Source organism: Aythya ferina, assembly GCF_964211825.1.
Source record: "Aythya ferina genome assembly, chromosome: 3".
NCBI classification, from domain to species: domain Eukaryota; kingdom Metazoa; phylum Chordata; class Aves; order Anseriformes; family Anatidae; genus Aythya; species Aythya ferina.
Genome location: NC_140298.1, coordinates 75,326,054 through 75,348,027, shown reverse-complemented (window position 1 = coordinate 75,348,027; position 21,974 = coordinate 75,326,054). Strand labels below are relative to the sequence as shown.

The window sequence follows — 21,974 nt, the reverse complement described above, 5'->3', positions numbered from 1 at the left end:
AGAAACAAGTGTTATCGGCCTGCTTATCAGCCACCAGACCTCTAGCACTCACGTGAGCTATATTACAAAGCTGTCATACTAGCCATGTTTTTAGCTCAAGTAAACAGTCCCATAAACAAGGTTTTCTAAATGATCAATCCATTTGAGGCTGCTGTTGCGTTTCTGTTGCAGAGTGAGACACACAGTATTTTTGCAGGCCAGGGAGACATGGACAGAGAAGAGCAGTACTGAAAACTGGCTTGACACAGCAGGAAAGCACATGCCGCATTAAAGCAGCAAGGCTTGTCCGGGAGATGAAATGGCCCCTGCTTGTGCTAGCGTTCAGCCAGTTAGATAGTGCAGCAAAAACCTCAAGGCAAACAGTTTCATTAAACATTAATTTGTGAAGTGCTTCAAAGTTAAGGTTGAGGCATGCTTCTGTGTAACACGTAATATTATTCATCACCTAAAAAAGTTGTTTTGGATGCAATTAAGGAATAATCCTAAGGCTCTCCATGGATTAATTCAATAGAATTCAGTGAGATCCTGAATCATTTAAGAAAGATGAACATACAGCAGAGGAAACGTTTGCAAGTCTCTGTTTAAATTTGGCAGATCTGAGGAAAAAAAAAAGCAGTGCAGAGGTTTAAAGCACATCCTTTGATTCATTTGTTTTAGCGTTTTGAGCTTATTAAAACAGCTTAGCTTCTAAAAGATGGCTACAAGCTGTTTGGTCATTCATGGTGTGGGGAAAGTTGGACAAATGGTAACCCTCATGGCAGAGCTAGTTTTGAGGTTTTGCACAGCACGACCTAGAACTAACCTAATTCTCTAATTTCTTGATAGCTCCTGCGCTGAAGCTGCTGCTGTTGCACTAAATGCTCGGGAGCATCAAGGAGAACCTCCTTCCAGGCAAGTGCCCCGTGAGCACTGGGGGGCTGTGACCCAGGGGAGGTCAGAGTATCATGGGATGGTCGAGGTCAGAAGGGACCTCGGGAGGTCATTTGGTTCAACCAAACGGGCAGCACATCCCTGCTGGCAAAGCAGGTGCAAAGCCTGCATGCTGTACAGTTGGTCAATGCATGTTTGTAATAACAAGTCCTAAAATGCACTACAATTTCAGGAACTGTAGGCTTATTTCCTTCAACAACTTTACTATTGGACATCTCCCCAAACTCCCTGCTGCAGAGCAGCTATTTCAGAACCTCATCTGCCTCCTTTAACTCCTCATCAGATACTGTGCATCACCACAAGGGGAACAGGAAAAGATGCAGAAACCTGAATGATTTAAGAGAGTAATAGTTATTGTAAATGTGGGCTATCATTTACGACTGGGGCAAGCGAGGATTAATTTTCCACTGTACAGCCAGCTCTAATATTCCTTGGTATTGAAATTACAAATTAACTGCATTATGGATGGAGAGCCACTGGCACCGACTCTATTAAAAACCAGCTGAGGCAGGAGAGCCCAGCAGCACCACGTTAGCACTGCTCTGGAGCCAGCTCCAGTTTGGAAGCTAGTATTTGCCTTTATGAGCAGGTTGTAACCACAAAAGTAAGCCTTCCTACAACTCCATGTTGTAGCCAACGTGATAAAAAGCCATACAACTCTCTCTGCATTCACTGCCCACTGGTAAAGTATTTTTTTGTATCTAAGGCATACCAAATACACTTCAATAACATTATAGTTTTCTTATCAGGAGCTTGCGTATCTGAGAAACATCATGCCAGTATCACTGGAAAGGGGGAAAAATGAAGGATATGTGAAGAGGCAACAGAAAAATCTCCATCGTGAAATAACAAAAGAGTAAAGAATGGTTTCAAAACCCCAGCTGCTGACAGAGAACCGAAGTGTTAATTTGCAACTTACTGAAAACTTACCACTATCAGCAGCCAGCATGCTCTTGCACTGTTCCAAGCAGTCCAGTCTCAATTGTTTCCTGTATCACGTATCACTTTCCTCCAGATTAAACAATGAGCAATACAAGTGAACACGGAAGTGCCACACACTGAGGGATCACACCTGTGTCGTTCTTGAAGGATGGAGACCCTGCAATTTCTCTGCACGACCAGCTTTAGCATTTGACAACCTTCACAGTAAAAGATTTTTCCTGATGTTTGGATGGATTCTCCTGCAGTCAGTTTGTGCCTATTGCCTCAGCCTGCTGCTAAGCTGTGCTTATTCCCCCACCCACCCCCACCACGTTGCTAGATCACATTGCTAGATCCCTCCCAAGCCTTCTCTTCTCCAGGCTGAAGAGCCCCAGCCTGTTCCCGTTCATAGCAGGGGTGTGCTGCTGGCTCAGGGCCACTGTGACTCAGAGCTTCTCCAAACCCTGCCTAAGCAATGGCTTCCCAAGGCATCACTCAGATGGCAGAGGTATCTTCCACACCCTTATTCGACCCTGCTCCAAGCCAGAAAAATGGCAGAAGTCCAGCACAGCTCATGGCTCAGGACTGACTCAGGAGCAGGGAGAGGAAGGAAGCTTTTTATTAGCCAGGAACAAATTTAGCAAGTCCCCAGGACTAAGAGATTTACAGTAAATGCTTTTATTATGAAGGCTTTCGTAATAGCTTCTTAGAAATTGGGAGTGGTTAATAAAAAACTTGTCCAGTTCTTACAGCATAGCAAATGATTTAAGAATAGTATAAAAGAGCATGAAATGTAAAGTTCCCTACTTCCCAGAGTAGTGTAGCAACACGAATAAGGCTACAGCTCCCCAGCCAGAACTATAAAAGTATTCATGTATCACCATAGGCTGTAGAAAGATTATAGTCTTTTATTGGTTTTCTTGTTTTACAGATTCAGATTTAACTTTCAATAATAAAACTCAATAAATTGATTCCCTAATCATAAAAACTTGTTTTACACAGTATGTACAAGTACCCGGAGACTACAGCCACACAGACATCACAGCTGGAGCACAGACCTTCACACGGAACAAGCTGGGGAGAGGCGCTCACTGCAGCGACATACATTCAGAGATCAAGTTGTGGATATGCACAGTGCATTTGGCACAGCTCACTGAAGATTGCCCACACAGGGACAGTAAAAATGATCCCAACTCAGTGATACACGGATTAGTTCAACTACATTAATTCCACGAGGAACACTTACTCACAATTAAACTCGCCATCAGAAGAGATTTGATTAAGTTGAATCAAATGCAGCTGAACTAATCATTTTTTAGTTTCATTAAGCATCCCTCTGTAGACAAATCCTAGACCATGAGGTCTGTCTACGACATAAAACACATCTTTTAGTTGAGATATGCAGGAGTCTGAGGACCAGTGGCAGCTCAGGTATTAAGTATTCTTTGGCAGTTTGATGCAAATATCAAAAATAGATTACTTTTGAGAACTAAACTAAGCTTTTCCCATTTTATATTTCTACTGCCAGCACCAGAACTGCTTTAGTGACACAGTAAGATGTATATATGGTAACTTATACACCACCTTACATTTTGATAAAACAAAATTCGTAACGCAGTTAAACTTTAGAACTCAAGATTCCCCTACAACAGGCTCACCATTCACCACAAAAAAAAATTAACATTCAGTGAGAACGCTTTCCTGTGGTAATGACAAAACCTAGGAAACACTACGTGACTGCTCATCTGCTCTGCAGTACAGTACCAGTGAACACTGGAGACCTGCAAAGGGCATTCCAGCTCATAGGGAATGTTATCTGATGTCAGAAGCATTAGCTGATTAAACATCCCCATTTCCTTCATGAGACAAAATAGAACTCTTGTAAGTGCAATCTGATCTTAGTATGACAAAAAACGCAGCTAAGTTTATGCAGTCTTAGAACACTTTTTTAATCAAGCTACAACAGTTAAAATACTGTTTCACAAAGAAGCAAACATTCATTTAAAATCTCACAACTCCCTTTGAAAAGGGGAGGGTTTCCTTCCTAGTGACATACCTATCCTGAAGGAGATAAAGCCAGGCTCATTTTGAAGAGGGGAAAAAAAACCCACATACTTCCAGAATGAAGCATCATAGTTCCACAGCCTGCAGGGCAGGAGGCTGAAATATTAATGTTCGTCTCCAGTAATACAGCTCTGAAGATATTGCTTTGCTCGAATGCTGCTATGAAGACTTAATTTCAGATTACTCTCAATACTAGGAGCACAACTAGAATAGGACATTCCACGATGAAGACTCTAGCTAGTGTTGCTATTTAAGTTATCTCAGTTGAGATAGCGTAGAGCAGCTTCATTTGACCTTATTTCTTGTCTGCTGCAGACTTCTGTCTGAGCTTCTAATGCACAGGTCAGGACAAACCTAATAAAGGGTTTAAGCAGACTCCCCTGCTGGGTACACAAGCACAACAAGCAAGTGGCATCAGCCATGGTAGTGGACCAGTGCATTTTCAGATTTTTCAGCAAGTGATACCAGAGCCTTAGCTAGTTTAGTTTGTCACCTCAGGCTAGAATTTTATGTGGAAACATATATAAACAATACACAGTACTGTTTATGCCCAAGGAAGACTGACCTGATGGTAGGAGAAGCTTCGCTCAAGGCTGTAAGAATACTATGCATTTATCAAAAAAAAAAAAAAAAAAAAAAAAAAAAAAAAAGCACAGGATGGGTATCTATAATAAGCAGACTGCTTAATCCACTTACCACAGAAGTGACATTCTTTTTTTATGGAACCTTTTCCATATTTCTAGAGCTTGATACCTACTGCTGGCTCAGCCCTGACAGCTAAATAGCAGCCTATTCTTATAGTTAACAGAACCAATATTGACCTCTGAAACTCACATATTACATAGTAAATACATAGTAAACCAGGTGATTAAGTTCTGAAATCCTGACCATGAATAATTTAAAAAAATATAAAGCTGATGCACATGAGAGGTCTTCCTCAGATTTAAGAATGTCCAGAGACAGAATTCTTGTTTACATCATCCTCTGAGTTTGACACAACCAAATCTTTACATGCTCTTTTGGTCACTGGGACATGAAAGTGAGGTTAATTCAGCTTTGACCAGCTTTGCTTGCAGCAACTGTCATTTTCATCAAGCAAACCTGTGAATCTCCCCTTCCCCACGTATTCTCACGCATTCACACAGACTCTTTAGAAAGGTAAGACACTTTATTGAATTGGTTGATAAATTAAGAAAGGACTATGAACCAGACTTATGGGTCACAGGTGCTTGTAAACAGACATCAATCCCTTTCTGTGGAAAGCATGACTCAGTGCGCTCAGCCAACAGTCACTTTCCCCAGCGTTGCTCACAGGCTGCATAGCGATGGAGGGCAGAGAAAAAGTCTTCATAGCTGATGTTCTGGTGGGAAGGCAAAGAACTGAGAAAGCAAGTTAGAAAAAGTTAAAATAAGCTTTTATAAACATACGATGTATATGGCCAGTAAGGAATACCACTACTTCATAACCTGGAAAAGTTATTCTCAATGCTGTAGTTGTCATACAGCTCCCTAACTAGCTGCCAGTATTGCATCACCCTCTGACTTAAAAAAAAGCCTATCCATTGAGGTACATACAGCACTTCCAATTTGTGCAAGAGCTGGAGAAGCAAAGGTCTTTCCACACATTAAGTGTCCTATAAGTGCTCTCTGAGAGCATGTATGTATGAGACATACAGCATGTACAGTCAGTTTAGTTACTGCCAAAGAGGCAAAGCAATCCAGAGGCATTATCATCTCATCTGTCTGATTGGATAATGCAATAATATTATACAGGAAATAGAAACCTGCATAGGACTCAAAAAAACATGTAAGGAACCCCAACAGAACCTGAATCAAGTTGTTCAGACTAGAAGGTGGCAGAAGTTGTTTGTTAAACCTGAGAAGTAAAGCTTGCTATTGTCTAATGATGACTGATATAGCAACAAAGCCTGGAAGTATGACAGGTTCTCATTTAACAGCTCTTAAATCCTCATATCAAACTCTGGACATCTTTGTTTAGACATTTTTTCTTATGGCTATTTCTGTAAGGTAGGTGATGTATTAAAGACTAGTAAGATATTTCAACCTGCTCCCACAAGAATTATAAGCAACTCACATGATCTCTGTCAGTCTGATGTGCCATGGAAGGAACCCTAATGTGCTGTCCACAGGACCAAACTTCAAGACTAAATCAGGATCTGGAAATCCATTTGTACCTGTAAGAACAAGTTAAATTAGGTTTTGTCAAATTCACCAGGTTATTTATTTATTTTAAGTCCTAAAGCATCTGTTTTTTAATTGAATGCATTGTTACTGTTTTTTGTTTTTTTGTTTTTTTTTTTTTTTTAAATAAAATAAAGCTCCTGAGGAGTCAATAATTAAGAGGTCAAGAGAACAGACTGTTCTTGCACATTCTTGCACAGCCTGAACAGAACTAACTGAGCAAAAGCTTAGCCACTCACTGCAGGCCCAGATGGATTTTATGTCAGAAGTTTAAGACTTGGTAAGGCAGTGATATGAGCAGTTGGATTGTTTTGAATAACAGCAAACCATAACAACACTGCTGCTAAAACCAACCTGTTCTAGTTCTGTCTCAGCAAACTTGATTTCAGTAGCATAGAACATGCTGCACCCTGACCCATACTTACTACAGTCTTAACGTGGATTTGCTGTCAAATACATTAAAAGGACCACTAAAAAAAAAAAACCCTCAGATTCCATTGAAAAAATAAATTGATATCAGACTATCAAGAAAACATCTTGTAATAAATATCCTGTCAGATCCACAGTCTTAGACCTCTCCGTATTTAGCTAGCCATGCAGTTTAAAAAACAACTTTTACAACAAAGTTTCACACAAACTGTTGCAGGTGACATCTGTCTGGTTAGATGAGTGAGAAAAAAAAAAGAAAAAAAACACACCATTACCTTGTTCTTCCTGTTAGTAAGCAGACAGCATGATCCACCCCAGGGCAGGTCTAGATGGTGCTAAAGGAGTTCGCTAGGTGCCCACATTCTTACTACCCATACCTTAAGACCCCAGTCACTGTTATTCAGCTACTCTAATCCCAACTCCGATGACCCAGGCTCTGCCCAGGCTCTGGAACTGTGCATACGAACAGGTGTTTAAAAACCAAAAAGCTACATTTCATTCCCCAAAAAGATAAGACCAAATACTGTGGTTTGATACACAGTGAAGTGTCCCCAAGGTAAGTAAAGCTAATTAACTTTTCAGTAGCTTGCTGTCTTGCTCAACATGAGAGCTTCCTGCTGATCTTCTGAGGCTGAAGGCAATCAGTGGCCAAATGACTTTATCCACCTTCCATACGCTTCTGCCATGCCTAAACTACTCCAGCCTAGCTCTGACCGACAGGCAATAAGCGTAGAACAGTCTTAGTCCAGCTTTCTCTGCTAATTCTTGCAAGTTGCTTAGGGCAACTTGTGGAAAACAACACCAAGGGGGACCAAAAAAGTAAGTTGGCTTTCATGCACCTACCCAGCTCACCTGAAAAAGTGTTCCAGCATTCATAGCCCTACTTTGCTACAAGGCTGCATCTAGTCACAAGTACTGCACGGTACGTCCCGTTACCCCTCCCATTATCCATTAATTCCACAAGTTAACTGCAGGAGTGCTTAGGCTGCATAATCTCTGCCTTCAGCAGATGAAAAGCTTAATGCTGTCTACCCACTCCATACCCACTTCAGATGTTATCTACCAATTTTCTCACTTTTTTTTAAGCAATCAGGAACCTTATACAAGCCTAAAATTACTCACAGAGGAACTTACACTGGAAGAACAAAACAGGGAATTAAGGTCCCATCTGATTTCCCTCCCCCCAGGTTTTGAAACTCAAAATTTCAAAAAAGTCTGCATCCTCCCTTGTCACTGAATCACTGCAATAGTAATCTTTCTGCCAGAGGTAAATAAGCTATTTTCCCAAGTGTGTGCGTTTCTAATGAAGTATTTAGATACAAGAATGCCTTGTGCCACCACTCAGAGCTTATCTCAAAGAGAGAAACATAAAGCAGAAGCTGCTGATTTGTTGGGAAGCAAGTATGTTAGTCTGAAACAGCTTTGCAGGGAAGCAGTGAATACTTAAAGTGGGGATTCTGGTGGAAGCGGACAGCTTTACTCATCAGCTGATTCAGAAGCTGAGTACTCCTCAGCTGGCCAGTTCAGCAGCAGGATCTTCAACACTGCAATGACTTTTCAAACAGGAAAAGACCTTCAGAGAGCCCAGTTAATTCTAATATTTCCTTCTGGTTCCTATCTGAAGAAGCAAAACGAGAACGGACGCTGTAGCATTACTGTCAGAACAGCCTATTTAAACACAGTACTGTGCTTTCCACCCTGTATCCATTTCTCTGCCTTCAAATATCAACATGACAATGTAGCTACTTATGTGTGGCAACACTCTCAGAGCTGCTAAGGTTAAAGTGCTCAAGTTTAGCACACAAAAGACAGAAGGATTTGAGAGCAGAATCTGAACAGAAAGCCAAAAGACTTGGACAACCAAGGGACAGGAATCTGGCAACATCCCTTCTATATCAGGAATTCTATAAGGAAAACATGAAAGTTTGTAGAGTTGGTAGCACCACCCTTCTCCACATAGATTTTTTAGGGCAACTTACAGCTTTGTAATCATATTCTGTACGGGGAAGGTGGACAGCAAGCAGAGACAATACTGTAATGCAGTGGCACCTGCTTTTCTGATAAAAAGCTGGCTAGCTGAGGCACTGCTCAGAACAAAGTACACTCACTTACATTGAAGAAAACCCAGGCTGTAAGAATCGGAGCAAGAATGGATAAAGAACCCCAAATTTCCACATGACAACCCAGAACTGCACCATTTTAGAACCAGACTTCGATAACAGCATCCTGAACTTGAGGAATTATAAAACTACGTTACCAGGTATTTAAATTAAGATCTGAAAAAAAGAAAGATTTACAGAAGTCACCGTGACCCCTAAGAACATAGCTACTCAAATACTGCTTTTTCAGAATTCCCTCTCAATTTAGATCAGCAACTCAGACCTTCACATTCCATACCTTGAAATTAAGGATGCACGGAAGCTAAGCCCGACTACAACTAAAACAAGCAGTTTCAACAGCTAAATTGGTCATCGAAGAATGGTTTTCCAACTGTCCTAAACATTAAAACCAAGCAAATTAATAAGCAGTACTAGTTATAGGTACTATGCTTAGTAACAAGCAACAGGTTAAGCTGCCTACTTTGAGAAGTTTACAGTTTTGACAGTCTAAAAATCAAGATTTCTTTTCCTGTGTTCAGCTATCATGCGTTACTTGAACAATACATCTGCTTGATTTTTAAGGCTACGCAGACTAGACCTAAAGTTTAAGATATGCAGACACTTCAAGTACAAGGATAGAAGATCAGAAACACGTGTTTGAGAAGCTTCAGTTCAGCAGCACTGGCCAAAACACATACATGGGCATCACTGTGAAGAACTGGTGCCAATGAGCAACTGTTTTAGAGAAGCAATTATTCACTTCCTTAAGTCACCTTTGGGGTATAATAGTTATCTAAGACATCTACATTACTCCCTGAGGTGTCATATTAAACACCTGTTTAAACACTCCATTACAGTGAGGAAGTATCATGCAGTACGCTGAAGGGATAGAATTTAGTTTGACATTAAGATTATAGCGTCTCAACTCCCACTGCAGTCAATCTGCCCAGCAATTCGGCTGATCAATTATTTGAGAAAAAAAAACACTCAGATTCCAGTTAATGGAAACCACATGTTAACAGCATGCCTGCAGAAATCCAAGTTCGAGTGTGCTAACTGAAACTCAAACCTTGCCAGGCTAGCCAGTCACAATTAACATGCATGGATCTTCCAGGAAAGAAGTATTCCAGTTCTGTAGTGTGACAAGGAATTTGAAGGCTTTATCTAAACTGCTCCTCCTTCATGTGAGACGAGGGCACCCCTGCCCTTTCCACAGCTATTGCATGCAGCCATGCACCTCAGTGCAGAGTCAGTGATCTGCATGGATTAGTAATGGAAATAACTAACATGAGTTACATTGAAGCAAAAGATCAGCAAGTGCACTATCATTTGCACCCAGGGCAATAGTTCGGCATCAGAAAGAGCTTTAATTCCCCTAACTAAATCTAGAAAAAGACTCACACAGGCTTGCAGCTTGCTATCTTCTAAAGAATTAATCTTAGGTATAAATCTAGTTTCAACTGATCTCAGCAGTGCTTTTTTCAGAAAGTTCATTACATAAGTTACAAGCTCTGTGGGATGTTCTGTAAAGATCAGACTCCCAAATTAGCTTAGGGTTTCCTTTCAGGCTCTTTATTTAAACAGAAAACAGCAAAAAAAAAAAATCAAGAAAGGTTTAGCATAAGTCTGAAAGCAATGCTTATCATGATAAGAACACAGATTAACATCCCCTCCTCCCCACAGACGCTGTCATACTTACTACTTAACAAGTTGTCTAACTCGTTCACGTCCAGGTCTGTATATGTTCTTTGCTGCTGTGCTACCAACTGACAAAAGTTCTGAGCAGCTTTTATTATGTCTGCTTTTCCATCTTCTGGAGACAGCACCTTCAATGTAGATTGGCAATTTAAAACTGAAAGTACAAAACACAGTTTAAAAGCAACAGAAATATGGTTGCTTTGAACGTGCTTTAAATACTGAAAGTAACTTCATATATTGTACAACTAGTCAGAAGCATACATCATCCAGCTATTACAGAAACGGGTAAGAAACATCCAGATTTGCTGTATTACTGAAAAGCAAGCTTGAAGCAACTATTTTGAGGAGTCTTGTGAGATGCCGTTTAATTAAAGTTGTTCTTGAAATGCAGAGACTGTTCCAGGGAATTTACGTTGGTTTTTATCACGCTGCCAGGCAAAAGCAGTAAGACCAGGCTGCAGAGCTACTGACTTGAGGGTGGCAAGCAATGCAGAAAGACTTGCAGTTCAGTGAAGAAAAAGAAAATCCAATTCTTATCCTATATGAGGAAGGTGTTTTAACAGCTACTTTGAACATTCATGTGACAGTATGAGTAAGTCGAGGCCCTCCCTGAATATGATAACAGGATATCCATAGCACTTCATCCTTGATGCAAGAGTTGCAATATTGATCTAAGATTACTACAGAGAAACTAGGTAATAGTACCAGAATTTACCCATCAGTCTGTAATTATGACTGTAATTAAAGAGGACATTTCACAACAACCTTATCCATGTCTACACTATTGTGAGGCAGAAGTGGAATCCTCTCACCCAACACAACTTTCGTCACAGTACATTCTGATACAGTACCTAGGAGGCAGACTTACAAAGGAAGCTGCAGACTACAAATCACCAGTGTACTAAACCCAGCTTGAGGTAACTGGGTTAAATACTAGCACTGTTACTGTGCTTTGTATCTGTGCACACATTAGACTGATACAAAACATATCACAGTTACTTAAAACCCAGTATTTCTTAAAACTGCAGAATCTGACTATAAAAGACAGAATGCAGTCATAAGAACACTCAAAAAAGCTCAGTCTATCAAAGGTCACCACAATAATTTTCTTGAAAACATTCGATTTACTTGTCATATAGAGAAATAATCTTTAACATCCCATCAGTATTGATGGATGAAAGACATGTAGCTTTACTTTTGGCAAGAAATGAGAAATTGTTTCCTATTATAAACTGGACAGATACCAGTTTGTTCGAAGTATGAAGCATCTGGTCTGGCAATGGAGCCCTCTGTGTAAGAATAAAGGATTCTATCTAAAGATAACAGAAGACACCTCTGCTTTTCATGACTTCCAGTACGAAAAATTCCTGAGATTTAAATGTATCCTTTCAGTCAGGAAGTCTGAGAAGTCTTTCAGTAGTTCATTTGAACTGGACATAAATATCCCAGTTGAGGTAAGTGCAGCTAAGCATGCTAGAGTTTAAGACATTAACAGCAGGTCTACTCTGCACTTTACTAGTTATTTCAGCCTTCACAGGAATAAAAAGAATGCTAAACACAGATGTTTCCATGTAAATGCTAGCGTCTTAGCCTAAGGTGCTTACAAAGGTAACTTAATGCTACAACACTGGACTTCACATTGCCCTATACGCTATTGTAGGGGAAGCAAAATTCTGTCATCAAGATGTAGTAGGAAGACTTACAGAAAAATGAAAAATATGATTGTCTTAAATCTATTATTAAAACTTATGCTCCGTTTAAATATGATAAATTGTAGTTAGGAAAGCTGTAAATATCAGCCCGTCCCTCTGAGGCACAGTCCTAATTTTAAAGTAATTTAATACATTTACATGGACTCCTAGTATGTATGTCTATCAGCATACTTCATTAAAAGTGAATATTTACAACAGATGGTATTGAATAAGGAACGCTCACCTTGAAATATTTTCTTGTTTTCTACTTCTTACAAAAACTACTATCAAAAGATTATTTTTAAGCCCTTTCCTGGTTACCCATTAATATGGCAACCAATGATATTGATCTTCCCCTTCTCCCTCCCAACTTTGACGTATGAGCATAAGGTTGGCAAGGTGGAAGTACATGCACTGCAGCCTAACATCAATTCCCTTACTCGAGCTCAAGTGCGTTCTTTCAAGTCTCAGCAAGATAATTTCTCACTCTAACCACGAGAAATTGAGCTACACTGATCCGTTAAGGTGTGCAGCACAATACCCAGGCTAAAGGGAAGATTCACCTAGGCAGTAATGATTGCTAGGAGCAGGGAAGAATAACACCTCACTATTAGTTACGAACAAGCAATCACAATGAAAGTTTAATACTAGCTCAGGAAGGCCGTACATGTTCTGATAATCAGTAGGTTATGAAAAAAAAGGTCATAGTACAGAGAAATGTACTTAAGTAAAAGCAGTTATGATTGATATACAGCTATTTAAAGTCATACCAATTCCCTGCCCAGCCACAATTCACCTTACCTTGATCAGCTTTCTCTTGATTTGCAAATTCCATGGTGTATTTGGAACAATCTAGTCCTAAGAGTTCCTGCTGCTGTTTCAAAATTTCATCCATCAGTCTTGAATTATTCCTCTTGAAAATACCTTTAAAAAAATAAAAAGGTTGCACGTCAGCCACCTTCTGTAGAGTACTACAAAAACAAATCTAACACTGTGCAGGAAGAAAAAAGAATCGGGCGGTCAGTGCTGGTTTCTAACTGGATTTCATGAGTATGGTACGAATCCAAAGCAAATGCTACTGCACGTGACTAATTTCAGTGACCTTGCAGGAACATATGCAGGGAGACAACTCTCATGTGTTCCTCTTTTTCAAAATGTTCCTCTTCTACTCAGCCTGGTTTAAGTAGCAAGCTGCAATTGCATAACAGATAGTTTAAGAATCACTTCACTGTCCTTGGTATGCTGAGCACCAGTTTAATAGCAATACCCTACCAGCACAGGAAGACCAAGTCACCTTAACACCGATTTTTATCGCTGCCCCACTCTGCCAGGGATTCGCTATCAACATCAACTACTGCTTACTGCCACATTATTAAGGCCATGGGCTATCAAAGCAAGTCACCACAAAGTGAGCCAGAAGGCTACATCAGTGTGCCAGGTGACATTGCAATGCCTCAGATTTCCTAATATGAGAATTTCACAAGCTACGTATTGCGAGGAGCAATGCAGTCCCCAAGGCCTTCTTGATACTTGTACACTTAGTGTAGATGCATTTTGAGCACAAGAGACTACAAGAACTTGGTTAGGCAAACATACTTGGATTTCTGTTCTGAAGTACATTTTAGCTTTTAATAATGATGCCATGCAACTATTTCTAACCACAAGCCATAGTAAAGTGTTAAAGCTTAAATATTTACAATGAAAGAGCGTGGCTAAGCATATTTACTTAGAAACTGATAATGCCTTTATCACTTGGCATTCGGGGTTGTTACTAAGAGCTTAAGTTTCATTCAGGGATCCTATATCAAGGACTTCTGCTGACCACTCTAAAAGCATGCGCACACACAATCAGCTTACCACTCAAGAAACACCGAGTTTGTACCCAACTTCCCAGTCATGCTTATGATTTAATCACCTCAACCTGATTCTGGGATTAGAAGCTGCCACAAACAGCAGTTTCCACATCAGTAGTGGGCCAAGTAGCACAGAAGCTTTGGGTTAAGACCATGATACATTAGGAGTTAATTTGCAACATGAAGACATAGAATGCATTTAATATACTAGTGAGATCGTGGGTCTACACAGACTTCATTCGAGGTTCTAGTAGGTGGTTAACACATGTGTTTTTCTTCACACCCTAGCCAATTCGTGCAAAAGATTTAACTTACTTCATTACACATCTTAGGGATGCTTATAACTGATTTCACATACTGACAGTTGAGCAAATCTCAGTAGCAATCTTGATGGACACATGCGTCAGACAACACTTTCACTGATGTTGAATTCATCACAATTGTTATACTTTGTGCTCCTGCTTACCAGCGTATATTCATATATAGCAGATGATGAGATTGCTTTGTGCAATACTGCTGGATAGGACTACTCGGATGAGCCTGCTTTGCGCTAGCATTAGCACTTAATGTCTTCCTTACACTTCAGGTCAGCACCAGTGTAGCTACAATGCTGCTAATTCAGGGCAATCTTCAAGAAGGCTGCGTGTGCCTCACACCTATAGCAAGTCGCTTGGTTTCCAGCCACTCCAAGATCAAAACATAACCTTCAATATTCACAAAAAGAGTTGGCATAATCAGGGAAAGCTCCTGATCTGGGAAACAGCTGCTGTTTCCTTCCACACCCAACACTAACACCATCAATTCATTTTCATGAGAAGGTATTGCTATTCCAGTCAAAGACCGGTGGGCCAGATTTAAGGATCTGCTCTTCAGCTCTTTACTAAATGAAGACTCTGAGGAGAACAGACAGGAGAACAAACTAAGGTGCTTACTGAGCTCCAAAACAAAGAAGTCCTTTACACACACAGTACATGCTGAAGACATTACCACATGCATCGATGAAACGCTGGTGATGATCAGCTAGAGCTCACTTCTACTCGCATTTAGCTCATCCATCTCCTTAGTTGTTCAAATCTAGGTCCTATTTTGTTCTTGGAATAGCAGGTAAGCTGTAGCCTGTTGCAGTTGTATTGTGCATTTGTAGCATATCTTTTGAGAAGGACCTCCGCACTGAATGCCAACTGATCCACCAATCTTGACACAGCTGCAGTTTGCCTGCAGAGATGACCCCGAAGCACATCAGAGGGATTTCATTTAAAATCAATAGCATCTGGGAACTTCACTCTGTCACTCTTTTCTCACTCAACGCACAAGAAACTTTTTCTTACGGCTGCACAGGATAGCGTAGCTGTAGGCAGCAGCACACATGGACCAAACTCACATTTGACGTGAAAAATTATGCATGTGGTTGTAGCTCAGATACACACCCCTTTCCCTTACAGCATCTCAGAAATTCAATGTGTCTACAAGGTGATATTTTTAAAAAACTTAATTTGAAAATATATTCAAGCCAGTTCTGAAGACGCTGTTGCTAACTTATGCATGATAAACATAGTGAAAAAGTGTGAGTATAGCAATTATAGCAATAACACAACTCCAGTGTCCCAAGGCAGTGAAGTAAGCCTTCATTTAATACTACCTTCCAATTTTGTTCAGCCTTCCATACAAGTTGAAAGCAAGCCCATAATATGATTTTAATAGGAAAGTTATTTGACGAGAGCTTTAATGATTTCTACTACTACTGTTAACTGTTTGCTGATAAGCAGGGAAGATTCCAGCACTACCAGGGTTTCTGGTATAGACCAAACATGAGATTTTCACTATTCCTAATTAGAAATAATTCTTGTTTCTGAAAAGCATGCTAGAGGAGTGTGTATATTCCAGCAAGTTAAGTGTGTTAGGAATTATGCATATTTAAGCACTACCACTCCCAAAGCAAAAGAATATAAAACTTCATTTATTTTATTCTTTTAAAACAAATGCTGAGAATGTGTTAGCTATTTCTAGGTATAGTTCTTTCTACAGCACAAGCTGCAAGCCCACTACTTATCGTTAGTTCCCAGCCACTCTACAGCCGAGGCAAACCAGAGGAACTTGGGCTTTCTGCCGTAGCCCTGCCATTACACAGGTCTTTTTCCATAACACGCCGTGGGCTCTGCTGTAGAGTAGTTAGAAGCCACACCATTCGCAATCAGCTGTGGTGCTGCTGTGTAGAGACCATCAGTTAGAGACCAACAAACAGATCATGAAGGTCTGCAGGTGCAGCAGAAGCAGGGCACAGAACTGGGGGAACCCCCGGCCCCGAGGAGCACCAGATGGTGTCAGCCACTCATCCAGCTGGACAACCACAGCCACTGCCTGCTCACAGCCTGGTAGCCCCATGGGGTTCAACACTCTCAGTTGCCCTGCTATTTAAAGCAGCACAGTCTGGTAAGACACGGGAGAAGAGTCTCTTCCCTACAAGAGAACCTTACTAAAGCTAGGCATAGGGAAGAACACATCTCCATAGCATTTCAGATACTTGCTTTTTCCTCAACTCTCTTCCAGTGCCAACAGAGTCATCCAGTGTGAGAAGCATCAGACCTCAACCCAGTTCAAATAACGTACTTGCAAGAAACTGTTATAACACATGAACAACTTCTGCCTACATCCCCACATTGGATCATGCTGGCTGCAGTTTAGTGGAAGAAAGTAGGGTTTGTGTCATTAGACCTCACAGGACGCTAAGAGCTAGGAAACGCCTAGGCTCTTCTACTCCAAGATCCCAGAAAAAACTCCAAGCCTTGTTTGAAAATAGCTGAAGTCACTTCAGTTTCATCCAAATTGAAGCCACTGAAGCCATAGCTAACAAAGCAGGAAGAATTCAGAGCAGCACTAGGCAACCACTCCTCCCACATTTCTTCTTGAAGGGACGCGATGTGCCTGGACAGCAAGAGCTCACCAGCAGGCAAGACAAAATATTACTGCTTCCATACTACCCAGGCCTGTTAGAAGATCACCTTGTACAGATTAGCATTAGGCCGTATTACATATGTCTAGTAGACCATAATACATATTACACTTGTCTCCCCCATCTAAGTGAGCACACCGAGTACACAAACAGTTCTATGTATTGATCACATCTACTCAACTACCAAACAGTCTGGGGGAGCCTACAAGTCTAGATTGCAGCTAATAAAAATGTATCTGGTTTCCTACTGTACTTTATTCTTCCAAAGAATTTCTAAAAGAAAATTGGTCAGAAGTAAAAGCTCACTCACAGAGCTAAATCCCGTATAAGGAAACTCAAGTTCTCAACAGAGTAAGTAGTACTACAGGCTTTAACAAGACTTCAAGCAGAAGCATCTCTTCAGGAGCTCTAAGTATTGAAATGCCAAGGCTCTGCATGCCCCCTGAAAATGCTCTAGCCTTGTCCCAGACTATTTCAGGAAAGCTTCTGATAACAGAAATAACACTCAAGGAACATCTCATGACTAGCAAATAACTTTAACAGGAGAAGGTATCTAATACCGGTCAAAGGCTACTCAACAGGTTGGCTCAGCTGCTGCTACGTAACTGCAGCCACAGCCTTCTGACTGCGGGAGAGCTGCATTATTTCCTCCAAGATAAGATCTTGACTAGCACAGATGGATATCTACCCAGTAATAGGGCTGGGAATGCAGAAGTCCACAAAAATAAATCCTTGATCAAAAACCTATTTAAATCAAGAACTAGTCAATCTGAATTTGATAATCAAGGCACACACCGTAGCACAAACCTTATTAGTGCTTTGTTTTGTTGCATAGTCACAAAGTATTTTGAAAATTGGGAGAAAGAAAAAGGCCCCTAAACACCAGGCGACGTAAGAATGCCATCTTAGGTTCTACTTGGGAAAAATGTTTGTTTTGCACACCACAGGACCTATCACACCACATTTATTATGGCACAAGGCAGCTATCTGTATTACAGTTGTCTTGCATTATGCAAGGACTCTTACTCCAGTCTTCTGGAATACTGATTTTTGCAGATTCAGAGGAGACAGCCAGGTACCTGGTAAGGTTCCACAAATACTACTTGGTGTCTCTGTACCATACTGGGTTCTCTTGCCATCATCCATGAGACTCAGTTAACTGCAGACAAGCTGCCCTTAGAGTTACTAGTGCAGCTGCTGCAACACACCAGGGTGAGCTGGGATGCACTTACTTATTTTGAAGAACAAAGGGTATCTTCTCTTTAGTCAGTTTGTCAAAAATACAGAAAGTCACTACTATAAACACACAACCAGCTTATCTGCTATTTCTTCTCAGAAGAATGCCACACTTCCCCCTTTTTCCCATAGGCGATCCAATTAAGGTCACATTTTTAATTTAAGCCTTCTACAGGAAGCTGACAAAAACAGTTTCCTTCCAGAGGACACAGCCATGGAAAAGCAGTCCTGTAAATAACGTTTCCTGCTTCAACAAGAAAAATTTCACTACTACAAGCACGCAGTGAAGGAAGAATCAAAGCACACTCCACTCCATCTAACTGAGAAGCAGAGCCCTGGTCACACCTTTGCTGGGTCGATGGCTGATACAGCTGTATGAGCACAGCCCTCCACAGCAGCAGCTCGGCACACCACAGGTAAGTCCCACCACCTGAGAAGATGAAAACGAGCAAAGCATAACTAAGGTTCACCCTCTGCTACTGAGGGCAGCACACAGTGAGTGATTTTCTTCAGCTTCACTTACTAGTGTTACTGCTGAGGGCTCCCTCCATCCGTCGCTACCATTCAGAACTGGATTTAGCAACAAGTCTGCAAGGCACTACAACGCCCTACTTAGCCATAAGCCCATCTGGAAGCAGTGTTCAATCCAGGAAGCGTAAGGGGCTTAGCACAGAGAGAAAGGCTAATACCTGCTATCACCAACAGTCCCGGTACACTCAAGCCATGTGAATGACTACTTGCTCAGAGCTCACTCTCTGACACCGTTTTAGAAGGCTCAAATTCCTTTTGCTGTGCAGAACAGATATGGCTGCTATCCCAGGAAATGCTCTGAAAGCCTGTGAAGAACATGGATGTGTAATAGCAGGCTAGTCTCATCAAGTCTGAGAGTTTGGCAAAAGCTAATGATTTAAAACTACTTCATTGCTGTGGATTAAGGCTTGCCTTCATCAATTATGTACCAACAAATTGGAACGCAAGCTGCTAATTAAACCAGCATATTGAAGGAACTAATAGCATTAGCTATGGAAAAATATTTCCTGAGCTGGAAGTCATGAGATCACACCTACGTTTTCAAATTTTAAGGGTATTAACAAAACTTACACCCATGCTTAAGTTGTGTGCTAGGAACTAATACATGGGAACAGCAAACAAACTCTACACAAAGTCATTTATTTCTGAACTGCTGACAGAGACAATTGTTCTGCAAGGTTATGTCAACTGCAATCCTCTTCAGAGGTCATAACCTCGTCATTTCTGGCCATCATCTTTACAGTCCTGTAACAGTCAGACTCGGATCTGACTGGATCTCAGCACGTGTTCTGGAGAAGCAGAAGTAGCTTTTCCACAGTGAAAACATGCGTGATAGAAGTGCTGACATCTCCTTTCCAGACAGGATCTCAGTGACAGCGGCTGCGAGTGCCGTTTCCCTGCTCAGTGCTGTTCACTTTGTAACCATTCAAATCTGAAAAGCAAGAGCACTAAGAAACGTGATTCTCAGCTCGATCTGTTCCTCAGGTCAGCTCACGTACATATTTGCAGAGCACAATGCAGAGATCTGAAGAGATTAAGTGTACATAAACAATAGGCAATATTGCAAATACTTGGAGGTTTGACAGAAAATACAGGGACCCTCAAGTCTCTCTTCAGGACATGAGGGAAATTCCTACTCTTGTTTACTACCAATACTGGGTCTGCTCCATTTGGTCTGGTTGAACACTTTCCAAGCTGAGAGCAAAAACATCAACACATAAATGGCTTCTCAGAAGGCACTGTCTTCTCTGTCCTTGAGATGACGGGCAAACATTTTATACTGTTGCTTGGCTTCCAAACGAGGAAGCAAGTATTCTCCCACTGAAACACAATATAACCAAGTTCTGCAACTACCCTACACAGGTCAGTTTAAGTTGGTGACTGGTATTAAGCCCAGGTACTTATAAAGATCTTGGAAAGTTTGGTGAAAGTCAGGCCACTTGAGTCATGTATTTCATATGAAAGACCAGACACAAACAAGAGCTGTCAGTGGCAGTCATTAAGAAAAAAACACAGAAGCCTATGCTCAGGGAAAGGCCTCCTCAGGTGCTTTTGCTCCCCTGATCACAACAGATATCACCTATTTGGTAGGATGCACAGCTGCATTTCTCCTGAAAGACCACTAGAAGACAAGTGTTACAGATGATACCTCTACCTTCCATAAATATACAGAGCTGGTCTAATTTACATGACATCTCTAGATGGCCATCAGAAGTGGCTCAAAACAACAGCTGAACATTGGTGTCTGACAGTCCCACCACTGACACTAAGCGCACCAAGATCTTCAGTGTGAAGCTTTCTCCTTTAGAGAGGACAGGAACATAGGAGGCCATCCATCCCTGGGATTACCAGCTCTTCTGAGCTGAAAGCTTGCCTAGTCTCAGTTGCAGATTATCCCTCAGCAGCTGGGCAGGAAGTTCAGCTAAGGAAATCTTGAATGCGGCTGGTTTCATCTCCTCAACAGGAAACAGCACGAGGATGACTTTTTCAGGATTGCTGCACAGAATCTGAGCAATCTGCTTGCTCAGATTGCTTCTGACAAGAAAGTCAGATCTAATCTTTATGATTCTGAGTGAAGTGGAATCAAGGTATTTACAAAAGAGTGTGACGGCCTCAAACCTGAGACCCAAGAACAAATGAACACAGATCAGACACAAACACCACCAGAGCTTTCACAGGTGCTGGCCCAGGGCTAACTCAAGCTTCATGTACCACAGGGGCTTATGCTGAATGCAGACCATTTCTTTCATCTCACCACACCAGCAGGCCATACCCGTTCAAGTTCAACTACCTGTCAGCACTGTCTCTTCCCAGGAGAAGAAATGCAAGAAGACAGGTGGCTACTAACATCCACACCCAGTCCTGGATGCCCATACCCTGCTTAAACTCAACCCGTAAGCACACAAAGCCCTCAGCTCTCCACCAGCAGACCCAAAGGGCACGGCGCCCGGGTGCCAGGGGCTCTGTCCAGCTCGGGGCCAGGCATAACTCACCGTTATGGTCATAGACGCTGACGTAGGAGATGCCCACCGCCATGCACCACACCACCAGGCTGGCCATGTCCGCGTAGCTCGGCTCCTCCTCGGTCACCACCAGCCCCACGTGCACCGGCAGCTTGCGCAGCGCCCTCCCGTCGGGCCGCCAGCGCTGCCGGCCCAGCGCCGCTCCGCGGGGCCTCCTCCTCCTCGTCCTCCCCCCGCCGCATTCCCGCCGCGGCGCGGGGCCGGCCGGCCGCAGGGCGAGCGCGGCGGGGGCGAGCAGGGCGCAGGAGGCGGCGACGACGGCGGCGGCGGCGCGCGGGGCGGCGAGCAGGGCGCGCTGCAGGCAGAGCAGGGCGCGCAGCAGGGCGTGCAGCGCGCGCCACGCCAGGCCCCCCGCGCCGCTCATGGGGGCGCGCGCAGCGGCAGCGGCGCCAACGGCTGCAACGGCCGCAACGGTTAACGGCTCCGAGGCGGAGCGGGCCGGGAGGGGCAGGGGAAGGGCAGGGGAAGGCCGGGGGGTGCCGCCGCCTTCAGGAGGGGGTCGCCGCCCGCCCCGCCATCGCCTCAGGGAGCCCGCGGCCCCCGCCCGGCCGCCGCCGCTGCCGCCGCCCGCGCCGCCATGTCCCGGCCCCTTCCCCTCTCACCCCCACACGCGCCCGCACGCCGTTGGCCGCCCGCTCGGCCTACGTCACTTCCGCCCACGGGGAGCGAGTGACGTGGCGCTGCGGGGAGGGGACGGGAGGGGAGGAGGTGGGAGGGGCGTGGCCTAAGGGCAATGGGTGGGGCCCGCTGCTGGTGGGCGGGGCTTAAGGCAGAGGGGCGTGGCCTAATGGTGAGGGCGGGAGGCGGCAGCCAGGTGTGCCCGGCAGCCATCATGGCGGCGCCCCCGC

At 42.8% G+C, this 21,974-nt stretch overlaps 1 protein-coding gene across 1 annotated transcript; it reads right to left on the bottom strand.

Annotated features, from left to right (window-relative positions):
- Positions 1–5,064: 5,064 nt before the first annotated feature.
- On the bottom strand, positions 5,065–21,697 carry NUS1 (NUS1 dehydrodolichyl diphosphate synthase subunit). Its single transcript, XM_084516207.1, has 5 exons — positions 21,097–21,697; positions 12,836–12,958; positions 10,345–10,497; positions 6,011–6,110; positions 5,065–5,295 (listed from the first exon to the last, which is right to left on the bottom strand). The coding sequence occupies exons 1-5, from the start codon at positions 21,488–21,490 to the stop codon at positions 5,205–5,207; spliced, it is 861 nt and encodes a 286-aa protein (XP_084372333.1). The 5' UTR covers positions 21,491–21,697; the 3' UTR covers positions 5,065–5,204.
- Between the last annotated feature and the right edge of the window lie 277 nt (positions 21,698–21,974).